General features: G+C 39.8%; 1 protein-coding gene across 2 annotated transcripts in view; it reads right to left on the reverse strand.

Annotated features, from left to right (window-relative positions):
* Window positions 1-14042, reverse strand: part of dhx38 (DEAH (Asp-Glu-Ala-His) box polypeptide 38) — a 128536-nt gene that overhangs the window by 16489 nt on the left and 98005 nt on the right. The window contains exons 23-26 of one of the 2 annotated variants that reach the window (XM_068049200.1): window positions 11428-11562; window positions 10489-10614; window positions 9217-9312; window positions 5663-5784 (exon numbers count right to left, since the gene is read on the reverse strand). In XM_068049200.1, coding sequence (XP_067905301.1) covers window positions 5663-5784; window positions 9217-9312; window positions 10489-10614; window positions 11428-11562 — 479 coding nt within the window. Of the gene's footprint in view, window positions 1-5662; window positions 5785-9216; window positions 9313-10488; window positions 10615-11427; window positions 11563-14042 lie in introns of those variants that run through there. The other variant, XM_068049201.1, reaches the window with a different exon arrangement.

The raw sequence follows: 14042 nt of genomic DNA on the forward strand, positions 1-14042 counted from the left end.
TATCGATCTCTGTGGCATGAACTTCCTCTGTCCTGACATCTGGCGCCAAGTCAAGGGGATCTTCAGGCATCCAGCAGCAATGATGTCAGTAAGCAGTCACGCATATTGAAATATTATCACAGACAGCAAACTAGCAAGATCAAAGCACTGAATACCTTCACTTTTAATTTAAATTTTCAGATAGCAAAAATAGGATGATGGTTATGGAGATGATAAAAGTTAACTTGTAAATACTTAAAATTTTTTAATCATAATGGATAAATTTGACATTCTACATATATAAAATTGGCTTTTCAAGGCTAGGGAGGGTGCTGAGCAGTAGTTATGCCATTAAAAGCCCAGTTACGTGTCAATCAACTAGGTGTAACTTTTTCAAGGGTGTTTACAGCAAGACTAACAGCATAAAAATAAAAGTTTTCATTACCGATTGGTTAAGGATTACACTCTGGGGGACCTCAACAGCACACCCTCTGGAGAAACACAGAATCACTTACAGCAACTTCTGAATTTCCGCATTATTCTGCATACACATGGACTCCTGAAGTTGTCAGTTTCAATGGAGTAATAGTGCTGAAAGCCAACAGTTCCGCCAACATTACGACTGCAAAATCTGGCTATTAATTTTCCCTTCTTGTAGTCTCTCCATACCACACTCCTTTCCTAGTAAAGACTTGCTCCAAGACTCTGATACCATTTTATGCCCAGATATGTGCAAAACTAGTCCAGAACAACTACTTGTGGTGAAGAATGTGCCTCTACTCAGCACCTCACTTTGTTATGATGGTTAATGTTATAAATATGCCACGTCCCACTACCTCGTTTTAGAACTCCATTGTGTTGTATCATCATATAACCCAACTGTTGTGTATATTAGTTCAAAATATTTTGTCACTGCTTTATTAACTTTCACTCTTTTATGTGCAATCTTCCTAGTTCTCTAATTTGTTGCGGTTTTCAGCTATATGCATAGTCATAGAGTCATAACGGCACAAAGGGAGGCCATTCAGCCCAACGAGTCTATGCCAGCTCTCTGCAGAGCAATCCAATTAGTCCCATTCCCTGGCTCTATCCCTGTAAATTTATTTCCTCAAGTGCCCATCCAATTTCCTTTTGAAATCGTTCATAGTCTCCACTTCCACCACCCTCATAGGCAGCAAGTTCCAGGTCATTACCACTTGCTGTGTAAAAAAGTTCTTCCTCACATTCCCCCTGCATCTCTTGCCCAAAACCTTAAATCTCTGTCCCCTCGTCCTTGTACCATCAGCTAATGGGTACAGATTTTCTTTGTCTACCTTATCTAAGCCTAGGATAATCTTCTACACCTTTGACAGATCTCCCCTTAATCTCCTTTGCTCAAAGGAGAACAACCTCAACTTCTCCAACCTAACCTTGCAGCTAAAATCCCTCATCCCTGGAACCATTCTGGTAAATCTCCCCTGCATCCTCTTAAGATCCCTCACATCCTTTGTGTAGTTTACTTTAACTTAGGTCTCTGTTACAAAAATTCCTTCAAACTGCACAATGGAGACACAGCATAGTCTTTTACATAACTTTTGTAAATATTACAAGTCTTTCACTTTTCATATGGAAGTGAATATCCCTTACCGAGTGATGATAATTTAACACAAATTAAAATAAATTTCCTCTTTAAATGCCATTTTTGCTAGTTATGGTCAGTTACCCAAAAATGATTAATTAAAATTCTTCAGAATTTTGCAACTGTCTTTTACAATAATAAATAGGCACTTGGGAATTACCAACATTTCCGAGTTTGAAATTTTAATCAGAAGTGACCACCTACACTCCTGTATATCTTTAAAACCTATTAAAAAAACTTAGAAACTAACTGTTATAGCCCTTCGCCATCCCCAAGCATACATAAAATATATTCTAATTAAAGCCAAGGTGAGGGCATCTGACATTTTTCAATTCTCCTCCCTTCATTTTTGGTCTGCTCTCCTTTATAGTACTCACTTCCCCCACTGAGGCTTCTCAACACCACATTTCACTCAGCCAGAAAGCTCATTTGAATATAAACTCTTTCACAATGGCCAACCTTGCAGGCAGCCACCTTGGCCAATACTAATTCATTTAATTGCACATCAGAGTCCATCATTTCCAAAACTGGGTTGCAGAGTGACAGAAAGAGAAAATTCTGAGAGAATGTTGTTCACCTATGGTTACAGATAGTTTCTGCTAATGTAAGTTCAGCATCCAGTAAGATTATTTTGAATTGGTTATTTACTATACCGGCTGTGTACTATAGTTATTGGATTAGGTTGTAATCTCATACTGGGCTTGCAGTGTATGAAAGCTAAAATTATGTAGAAAATGTAATGCAAAGGAACGAGAAGATCGATCTCTCTCTAATGGGAAATTAAAAACAAAAATACAAAACAAAACTCAAAAGAAATCAGATAAATTAAATTGTTTCATCAGTCAGTTTTTAAGAAAAAAATAAATGGACAGCAAATTGGGAATACTGGAAAGTATGACCAGATGTGGCACATTGATTGGACAAAGATGATTCTAGGCTATTAAAGATGCACAGAATGAAATGCTGAATGCTGTATAGTGTAACAAGGCAAATATCCACAAACAGGAGAAAAGACTATAAAAGCAAATCCAAAACTGAGGAAACAAAAATAAATGTGGGGAGATAAAGCATGGTATAAAAGGGGCAATATTGAAACTGTAAAAATTAAAATACAAAATAAAAACTATTTTTCAACAGGAGCCAAAAAGATATGCAACAACAACTTTCATGGTTTCCTTTTCGAAAGAACTACTGCTTTATTGAAATAGACTGCAGAGAAATTAGAGTAGAAATAAAGAATTAAAGGAAAAAGTAGATAAGCAAAAAAATGGAAATTAAAAGTTTATTCAAATAACACATGGAAGTTTTTTTTGCAATTACCTAGACTGGTGTGTTTGGATGAGGATCAGTAACTTTCAGTTCATAATAGTCCTAGTTCAACATATATGGCACTACATTTCATGCCATATTACTAAATAAAGCTCACTTTTTGTTTCTGTGGGTTTTCTATAAAAATCAGATCTATTAGCAAAATCAAAGTTAAACGGTTTCAAAGCAAATCAGCCCTGATGTTCCATTATGGCTCCCAATTAAGGGGGGGAAAAAAACCACAGAATTTGTGATCAGTGGCTAGGCGATGGCGCTTGCCACTGACCTTGCCCACAAAGATCTAACAATCTCTGTGGCATGGATTTCCCTTTTCCCAATGTCAGCTTGAATCTGACACTAAGTCAAGGGGATCTCCAGGCATCTAGAAACAGTAATGTCATCAAGCAGGGTAAGCACCCAATCACATTGAAGTATTCTCAGACAGCAAACCAGGAAATAAAAAGAACTGATATCCTTCACTTTTAATTAAATTTTACAGAGTGAAATAAATGATTGGGCCTTACATGTGCAATTAAGGTAGCTAAAATATCAAACTTTAAAAAAAAATTTAAAATGTGATATTTTATCAATGTAGAAAATTGACATTCCACAAATATAAAATTAATTTTCCTGGACCATAAAGGTTTTTCATCAGTAATTATGTATGCCTTTAAAAACCCAGTTACACCTCATTCAACAAGGTGTTTCTTTTTCAAGGTTTTTACAGCAAGACTAGTAGAGTAAAAGGGAAAGTTCTCATCAGTTCAGTGATTTTTACTTGATTGCAGTCTGGGGTGAGGTGCAGACTTCAACATGCACCATAGGGGGAAAAGTAGAATCAATTATAGTAACTTCTGGATTTCCGCATTTAACTGGGCATGTGTGGAGAAGGTGCTATCTGTTTTAGCAGAGTAATGATGATGAATGCTGACAGTTTTGTTGTCATTACAACCACAAAGTCCGGGCCAATGTCCTTTTCAAAATCACAAAGTGTTTCTTGCTTCACAGTGGGCATTCGATTTAAATTTGCAATATTATATGTGTTTTTAAAAAAATACTGGGTTGGAGTTATGTGATGTGTGCCCTGGAAATCCAGTATGCACATTGCCAAATCTCCTATTATCTAGATAACCAAGAGTAGTTAAAGGTTAAAGAGGAGCCAATATGCAAACAGTTCACCAGTAGGCCAAGTGCTTTTGCTAAAGGAAAACTTGCCAGAGTAGTAGATGCAAGAACCAAAATGGTCATCTAAGTTGAATCATAAGCCAGGACAGTTAACTTATTTTGGGATTGTGCAGTTTATACAGCTTTACGACCCAAGATAGAAGTTCAGAGTTAATCCATATGGAATGTCACAAATACCCAATGTGAATATATGAGAATTAAGTGTCCATTCAAAGCAACAGGACACAAGAGGGAATTGAGCATAATTATACAATTTATTTTGAATTCATTAAGTTGGCAGTCTTGCTTCAGAGTCAAAGTTCTGGATTCAAGTCTCACTTCAGGACTTGAGCAAATATTCTAGACTGACACTTAAGTCCAATATTGAAGTTGTGCTGCATTGTCAGAAGAGACATCTCTCGGATGAGATGTTAAACCAAAACCTTATCTGTTAAAATGAAAGATCCCATTAAACTAGTCAAAGAGGAACAAAGGCTTTCTCCCAAAGCCATGGTCAACATTTAACCCTCAAACAACACCATCACAAACAGATAAAATACTCACTTAACTCACTTGCTTTTGTGGGGCATTGCTCTGCATAAATTGGCTATCAGGTTTCTACTTAATGGTACTTAAAAAGTATCTCATTACTAGTGAAGTACTATGGGATGTACTGAACACTTGAAAGGACCTACATAAATGCAAACTCTTCTTTCTATTTACCATATATTGCAGCACAATACAGAACAGATTTCTTACCAATCCTTTACTTAGAATATTCCAATTACAAATGCCTGGGTTTTTGAAAATACATGTGCAGTAATGAAACTGTGGCGCCCTCTGTTGATGACACAGCTAAAAGCTGCTAAGGGATAGCATTATAATGCAGTTCATTTTTCAGTGAGTTGGATTAAAATCAAAAATAAAATTCAAGGAAAAAATATAGCTTTCAAAAATCAAGAAAAACTGCACTATATTTGATAGTTAAAAAAAACATTGCATTGCATTTCTCCATTGTCAGTGAATTCTCGAACTTGTCCAAATTCTGAAGCCCGCATTTAAATTTTAGTCTCTAGCCATTCTAATCTTTTTGTTGCCCTTTCCCGGACCTATTCTGAAAATTTTGACAAATAAATATAGCAATTAAGCCACAACAGCATTTTTAAGTCGACAGATCAGAGTGAAAGAGGATTACTCAAACTGGTGTATAAAATCACACCCAAGGCCATTAAAAAACCTTGCATGAAGCTTGAACTTACATTACCCAGTTCTCTATTTGAATGTTTCTGCTACCATATTAAAATAAGTTTTGAAAGAAAAATGATCAAACTCAGTTTGATTGCAAGAAAGTCAACTATTGGATTATTTCAAATACAAAATACTGCCGGATTAATAAACAGATTATTGAAAAAATGAGAAAGGCAGCATTGCAGTGTGCATTAATAGGTGAATTCATTAGTATTTGAGACTATAACGAATTTCCCATGGATAGCTTGTCCTTTTAAGTTTACGGTCATGTTCAGTGTTTTTAAAACTACAAAGTATGAACATTGAACAGAATATTTATAGGGATTACTACAAAATGATCCATACCTCGCACTATTCAGAATGTTTTTTTTCTCCTGTTCTTCCTTTCGTGCCCGAAGTTGTTCCTGTGCCATGGCCATTTCTTCCTCCATGGAAGACAATTCCTCTTTGGCACGACGACGATTCTCCTATAGAATTATTATGCAATTTAATAATCTTCAAGAAGCATACTGAAGTAAAATCCCTGCCAATGTACTATCGTTTACTGGTCTCTGGGGAATAAACATTCAGTATCTCCCACTTCAACACCTTGCTGACTACAGTACAAATTGTACACTATAACAGGAACCAGATTACAATTTTTTGAATTTATTTCAGAGATATAAGGAATCAATGCTGTATAGTTCTGATTTTTAAAAATTAATTCATGGGATATGGGCGTCGCTGGCTAGGCCAGCATTTATTGCCCATCCCTAATTGCCCTTCAGAAGGTGGCGGTGAGCTGTCTTCTTGAACCACTGCAGTCCACATGAGGTAGGGATACCCAGAGTGCCGTTAGGAAGGGAGTTCCAGGATTTTGACCCAGCGACAGTGAAGGAACAGCGATATAGTTCCAAGTCAGGATGGTTTGAGATTTGGAGGAGAATTTGCAGGTGGTGCTGTTCCCAGGCATTTGCTGCCCTTGTCCTTCTACTTGGTGGAGGTCGTGGGTTTGGAAGGTGCTGTCTAAGGAGTCTTGGTGCGTTGCTGCAGTGCATCTTGTAGATGGTACACACTGCTGCCACTGTGCATCGGTGGTGGAAGGAGTGAATGTTTGTGGATGGGGTGCCAATCAAGCGTATGCTTTGTCCTGGAGTCGAGCTTCTTGAGTGTTGTTGGAGCTGCACCCATCCAGACAAGTGGAGAGTATTCCATCACACTCCTGACTTGTGCCTTGTAAATGGTGGACAGGCTTTGGGGAGCCAGTAGGTGAGTTACTTGACACAGGATTCCTAACCTCTGACCTGCTCTTGTAGCCACGGTATTTATATGGCTACTCCACTTCAGTTTCTGGTCAATGGTAACCCCCCAGGATGTTGACAGTGGGGGATTCAGCGATCCTAATGCCTTTGAATGTCAAGGGGAGATGGTTAGATTCTCTCTTGTTGGAGATGGTCATTGCCTGGCACTTCTGTGGCACGAATGTTACTTGCCACTTATCAGCCCAAGCCTGGATTTTGTCCAGGTCTTGCTGCATTTCTACACGGATTGCTTCAGTATCTGAGGAGTCCCGAATGGTGCTGAACTGTGCAATCATCAGTGAACATCCCCACTTCTGACCTTATCATTTAAGGAAGGTCATTGATGAAGCAGCTGTAGATGGTTAGGGGTTGGAGACTACCCCGAGAAACTCCTGCAGTGATGTCCTAGAGCTGAAATGATTGACCTCCAACAACCACAACCATCTTCCTTTGTGCTAGGTATGACTCCAATCAGCAGAGAGTTTTCCCCGATTACCATTGACTTGAGTTTTGCCAGGGCTCCTTGATGCCATACCTGGTCAAATACGGCCTGATGTCAAGGGCAGTAACTCTCACCTCACCTCTCTTGTCCATGTTTGAACCAAGGCTGTAATGAGGTCAGGAGCTGAGTGGCCCTGGCGGAACCCAAATTGAGTGTCACTGAGCAGGTTATTGCTAAGCAAGTGCCGCTTGATGGCACTGTTGATGACAGCTTCCATCACTTTACTGATGATTGAGTGCAGACTGATGGGGCAGTAATTGGCAGGGTTGGACTTGTCCTGCTTTTTGTGTACAGGACATACCTGGGCAATTTTCCGCATAGCCAGGTAGATACCAGTGTTGTAGCTGTACTGGAACAGCTTGGCTAGAGGCGCGGCAAGCTCTGGAGCACAGATCTTCAGTACTATTGCCGGAATATTGTCAGGGCCCATAGCCTTTGCAGTAACCAGTGCCTTTAGTCGTTTCTTGACATCACATGGAGTGAATCGAATTGGCTGAAGTCTGGCATCTGTGATGCTGGGGACTTCAGGAGGAGGCCAAGATGGATCATCAACTTGGCACTTCTGGCTAAAGATTGTTGCAAATGCTTCAGCCTTATCTTTCACCCTGATGTGCTGGGCTCTCCCATCATTGAGGATGGGGATATTTGTAGAGCCACCTCCTCCAGTTAGTTGGTTAATTATCCACCACCATTCACGGCTGGATGTGGCAGGACTGCAGAGCTTAGATCTGATCTGTTGGTTATGGGATCGCTTAGCTCTGTCTATCGCATGCTCCTTATGCAGTTTTGCACGCAACTACTCCTGTGTTGTAGCTTCACCAGGTTGATGCCTGATTTTGAGGTATGCCTGGTGCTGCTCCTGGCGTGCCCTCCTGCACTCTTCATTGAACCAGGGTTGGTCCCCCGGCTTGATGGTAATGGTAGAGTGGGGAATATGCTGGGCTATGACGTTACAGATTATGGTCGAGTACAATTCTGCTGCTGCCAATGGCCCACAGCGCCTCATGGATGCCCAGTTTTGCATTGCTAGATCTGTTCGAAATCTATCCCATTTAGCACGGTGGTAGTGCCACACAACACGATGGAGTATTCTCAATGTGAAGGTAGGGCTTCGTCTCCACAAGGACTGGGAGTGGTCACTCCCATCAATACGGTCATGGACAGATGCATCTGCAGCAGGCAAACTGGTGAGTACGAGGTCAAGTGTGTTTTTCTCTCTTGTTGGTTCCCTCAACACCTGCCACATACCCAGTCCAGCAGCTATGTCCTTTTGGACTCGGCCAGCAGTGCTGCTACTGAGCCATTCTTGGTGATGGCCATTGAAGTCCCCCACCCAGAGTACATTCTGTGCCCTTGCCACCCTCAATGCTTTCTCCAAGTGGTGTTCAACATGGAGGAGTACTGACTCATCAGCTGAGGGAGGGCGGTAGGTGGTAATCAGCAGGAGGTTTCCTTGCCCATGTTTGACCTGATGCCATGAGACTTCCCTTTGACTACCCTTTTACTATTTATGTTATAGAATCATAGAAACTTACAGCATAGAAAGAGGCCATTCAGCCCATTGTGTCTGTGCTGACTCTTTGAAAGAGAATTTGTGCTTATTCCAACATCCATGCTTTTTATGAGTAATGATACAAGTTCCTCATCCTCAAGTATCTGTCCAACTCCTTTTTAAAATTATACGAACATAAGAATTAGGTGCAGGAGTTGACCATTCGGCCCCTCAAGCCTGCTCCACCATTTGATAAGATTATGGCTGATCTTGATTGTGGCCTCAACTCTACTTTCCTGTCTACCCCCGATACCCTTTGACTCCCTTGTCAATCAAGAATTTATCTAACGCAGCCTTAAAAATATTCAATGACCCTAAAAGACTTTTGGGTTTCCTTTTAGTCCCCAATTAATTTAGAATTTATCTGAGACCTTTTCAATTTAATTAATTGTGAAAAATAGCACCTATTTTGTCTTAATGCAAGTGATCAAAGCACAAGCATTACCACTACCCTATGGTTCATGTATCCAGAACGTAAGCACTGCTTGCATAAATTCCTGTTTTTCAAAACAGAATAACTGCTACATTTTTACACTAAAATAACTATATGGTTGCACTGCCTTACCTGTCGGGTTTTACCAGCTTGCTTGACACTGTAAAACATTGGTCCAAGTTCAGCTAGCCACTCCCCATCCACTGCAGTAACACACTGCATGTACTCCTGGAAAAGGGAATTAAATTCGTCATGCAGCATGTCAAAAACTTCCAGACAACAATTCAAATCTGGTGACAAATAGAGATTTAACCTGCAGATTTACTATTCAATGTTGCTGTTTCAACAAATAGCAGAGTTATAATAATGCTACCCCTCCATTTTCATTTCAGACTAAAAGAAGTAAAATTGAGGCCAGTATACTGGTGACTACACAGCATTACCCAACACTATGCACAACTTACATCAGATAACTTACACAACTTACATCTGGTCAAAGCAGAGATTTAATGTACCAAATCATTTACCGTGCGCTCCCATTATAAATAGATATTGATCCGGGAAAAGACAAATCTGAAATTCTGATCCAACCATAAATTATCAATGTGCTGCATCAGGCATAACCTACAAAACTCAATTTTTTAAAAAAGTTCTAAGATTTCCCTATGTAAACCACCAGACATGCAACATATGGTTGAGATCACAAGACTCTGCCAGTGTAAAAAGTCCTCAAGTGTACCAGTTCTGACAAAAGTTCATTGAAAGGTTTGGCTCGCCACAGATGCTATCTGACCTGCTGAGCATTTCCAGCATTTTCTGTTTTTATTTCCCATTTCCAGCGTCCGCAGTATTTTGCTTTTGTTTTCCTCAAAGATACCCATTTCCTTAAGGGACATATTTTCATACAAATCCATATTTACTATTAGGTTCATGCAGCTTTTCAAATCTTCTGTTCAGCACCAGGATGCATTGTTAAGCACATAGAAAATAGAGGTGTGCAAAGGAAATCCGCCCCAAGTCCGAATGCTGGATCCGGAAGCCCGAGCCGACCCAAACCAAACCCGACACATGTCGTTGGGTCCCGTCAGGGTCGGGTCAGGGAGCAGATGTAAACGCCTGCCACCCGACCCGACCGGTCCCGATGACATATGTTGGGTTCGGGTTGGGTGGGGTTGAACTTTCGGATCTGGAATTCACGCTTGCATCAGGTTTCCTTTGCACACCTCCACTAGAAAATATTTTCGAATAAACATTTTCTTAATGAAATTCCATTCAGCATCTACAAAGTTTAAATTAAACTAACGTTTCCACTTCAATCCCTGCAATAAACAGTATTTTAAAATTACTTTTATTTTTGTTCAACTAAACTAGCAACCGAGCTCAGTTTTCAGCTCTGAATCTTACCTTTGAAGTCATCACTAGTTCATGGTACACAATATAATCTGGTGTGTATCCCATGCCAAAAAGTGAACTGGTCGGGTGCAGGTGGCAAGGCATGCCTGTTCTCACATTTACATATTCTCCTATACCCTGCAAAATATTTTAAAAATGTTAAGAGCTACTCATCCCTTATAGGTAAAAAAGCTGAAAGCTATCATGATGAGTAACCTCTTCAAAAGAAAGTTGTCAAAATCATTAATACTTTATAGGATTGGAGAGTTCAGCAGTTGAGAGTTTAGAACTGGAGGAGGTTACACAGGCGAGGCTATAGAGAAATTCAAACAAGTGGATGAGAATTTTAAATTGGAGGCATTAGGGGTGTAGCCAATATAAGACAGCAAGGACGGGAGTGATAGGTGAGTGGCATCTGGTAAGGGATACAAGTAATAGACTAAAGGAGTAGAATAAGCAAAAACCTAACATTGGACAAAACGTTACTTTAATTATTATGAATGAAGCACAGAATTTTGTATGAAATAAAAGTGAGAAACAATTAACTTTAGAGTCTGGCTGTAGGCAAAATTTTAGCCATGATCTTTTCATGTCAAAACATCTCAAATTACTTCACACAGTAAATAATCTTTGGAGTGCAGTGACTAGGTAGGCAAACATTGCAGCCATTCTACAATAGCATTATCCCACCTAAAACTGCTATCCATAGTCCTCTCTCTTCAGAATCATGAATATTACTGGCCATTTCTGTACTTCATCCTTGGATGAAACACTGAGTTAAAGACAACAGGTTGAAGTACAATGGTAATTAAGGCCAAAAGTAATGAAGTTGGAAATTTCAGATGCTGTACTTTAGGAAATGAAATAAAGGAAGAGGTGGGTCTGGGAGTCATCCCGAAAACTACAAAATTAAGGCCATGTAACAATTTAATATTTCAATAGTTTTCTTACCTTGAGTTTTGCAGCCTGGTGAAAGTATGCCGCACAGATGCATTTTCTGATAATATCCCAGTCAGTACCACAGGATACAATATTCATACGTTGTTGCATCATTATATCTTTTAATTGGGAACGCACTTCTCGGACCTTTGACGACATACAGAGACGAGTCAAGAAACCCATTGCAACTTCCATCTCACACTTCCTCCAAATTTCAGTATTTCTTCTCATAACTTTCTTTGGATTCCTTTTCCTCTCCTGGCAAACTTTCTTATACAACATTACTATTCCTCAACAAGGAATGTTTAGGAGCTATTCCCAGGCATTTGTTGGCCAGACCGGAGGGGGGTGGGGGGGGACACCTAGTCTAATCACACTTTCCTGCACACTCCAAATCAAATTTAATTTTTTTTTTCAAGAGTTTATTGACTCTACTTCAGCAGTTTGCGGAAGAGAATTCCACTTTCCACGAAGATTACGTTTTCTAACAATTAAAATTTCGATAATTATCCAACATTTCTCATTCAGATTTTTCATCCTCACAATAGCCATACAAGACACAAAACCTCAATTAGTCCATTTCGCATATTTGTAACTGTCTTCTTTATCCTTTTTAATAAGACTGTTCTGTGTCCACAGCAAACTGTGATGTCTGCAGTGTAACAGAGGCAAGAAGGTCAAAAAATTGAAAAAACTATGAGAAGCAAAGTGGTTAATTGACTAACATGCTTTTATAACAATGATGAGAATATTACAAACAGAGAAACGAGGAACATGAAGCCAATTAGAAGCATAGATGCCATAACAATTAGCATCCTGTTTGCAATTTGGGCAAGGTTGGGAGCCAAACGCATCAGGATGTAGGATATTTGGAAAGAATAGATAAAATAGGAAAGTATTAATAAATTATACCATCATGGCACTAGAAAGGAGAGACCTAGATGAATGCAATCACTATCAGTAGAGCCAAGGAACAGGAAAAGATGCAAAACACTTGTAGGTATATTTTATAGACCTCCTGATTGCAATGATTTAACAGGAAGAATCTATGCATATGCACTGCAAGAAGAAAACTGCAGTAACAATGGGGAATTTTAGCCTGAATATAGATTGGGAAGAAAATGGCAGCACAATTAGCAAAGGGAATAAATTTATAAAATGCATTCAAGATAGCTTCCTACGGCAACATGTCTTCAATTAACAAAGATTCATACATTACATGACTAGCTTTTGAGCAATGGACCAGAAACAGTGATCAGATAGGAAAATGTTTCTATGGTTTGATTATGTGATTGAATTGATGATTATAGCCTACATGCGTGAATAAGATCAGTATTAAACAGTAATCAAGAAATGACAAACATTACAAATTAGTTCTTCATGCCTGTGTTCATGGAGCAAAATATTCTACAGTCAATAACATAGAAAATGAGTTTGGGGATACTGGTGGATAGATTCCCAAAGCAGTGTTCATCAATAGCAAAGGCAGCAGTTATGAACTTGGGCTGTATAGTCAGAGGAATTAAGCACAAATCTCAGGACATTATCCTTTTCTTATTCATTCATGAGATGTGGGTGTTACTGGCAAGACCAGCATTTATTGCCCATCCCTAATCGGCTTTGAGGTGGTGGTGGCGGTGAGCCACCTTCTTGAATTGCTGCAGTCCATGTGGTGAAGTTACGATTCGGTAGGGAGTTCCAGAATGTTGACCCAGTGACAATGAGGGAATACTGATATTTCCAAGTCAGGATGGTGCATGACTTGGAAAGGAACTTGCATATGGTGGCGTTCCGATGTGCCTGCTGCCCTGGACTTCCTAGGCAAGAGGTCACAGGTTTGGGAGGTACTGTGGAAGAAGCCTTGCCAAGAAGGACATCTTTTAGATGGTGCACACTGCAGCCACGGTGCACCAGTGGTGAGGGGTTGTCAATAAAGCAGGATGTTGTGAGCATCTTGAGCATTGTTAGAGCACTCATCCAGGCTAGGGGAAAGTATTCCACACACTCCTGAGTTGTGCTTCAACAGTTGAAAGCTTTGGGGGAAATCAGATGAGTCACTTGCTGTAAAATTCCCAGACTCTGACTATCTTTCTTAGCCACAGTATTTATGCGGCTGGTCCAGTTAGGTTTCTGGTCAATGGTTATCATCAATATGCTGATAGTGAGGGAATTTGGCGATGGCATGACTACTGAATATCAAGGTAAGGTGGTTAGAACCTCTACTGATGGAGACAGTCATTGCCTGGCACTTGTGTGGCGTAAATATTACTTGCCACTTATCTTCCCAAGCTTGGATGTTGTCTTGAGCTAAGCGATCCAACAACCAACAGATCAGATCAAAGCTCTGCAGTACTGTTACATAGTCATGAATGGTGGTGGACAATTAAAAACAACTAATGGAAGGAGAAAGCTCCATGAACATCCCCTTCCTCATTAAAGGTGAAGCTCAGAACTTGAGTGCAAAAGCCAAGGCTAAAGTATTTGCAACTATCTTCAGCCAGGATTCTGTCACGGGCCATAGATTTTGCTGTATCAAGTACATTCAGCTGTTTCTTGATATAGCATGGAGTGAATCAAATTGTCTTTAAATTGGTTTATGAAATGGTGGGGTCCTCAGACAGAGGCTG

Source organism: Heterodontus francisci, chromosome 17, assembly GCF_036365525.1.
Source record: "Heterodontus francisci isolate sHetFra1 chromosome 17, sHetFra1.hap1, whole genome shotgun sequence".
Taxonomy (NCBI): domain Eukaryota; kingdom Metazoa; phylum Chordata; class Chondrichthyes; order Heterodontiformes; family Heterodontidae; genus Heterodontus; species Heterodontus francisci.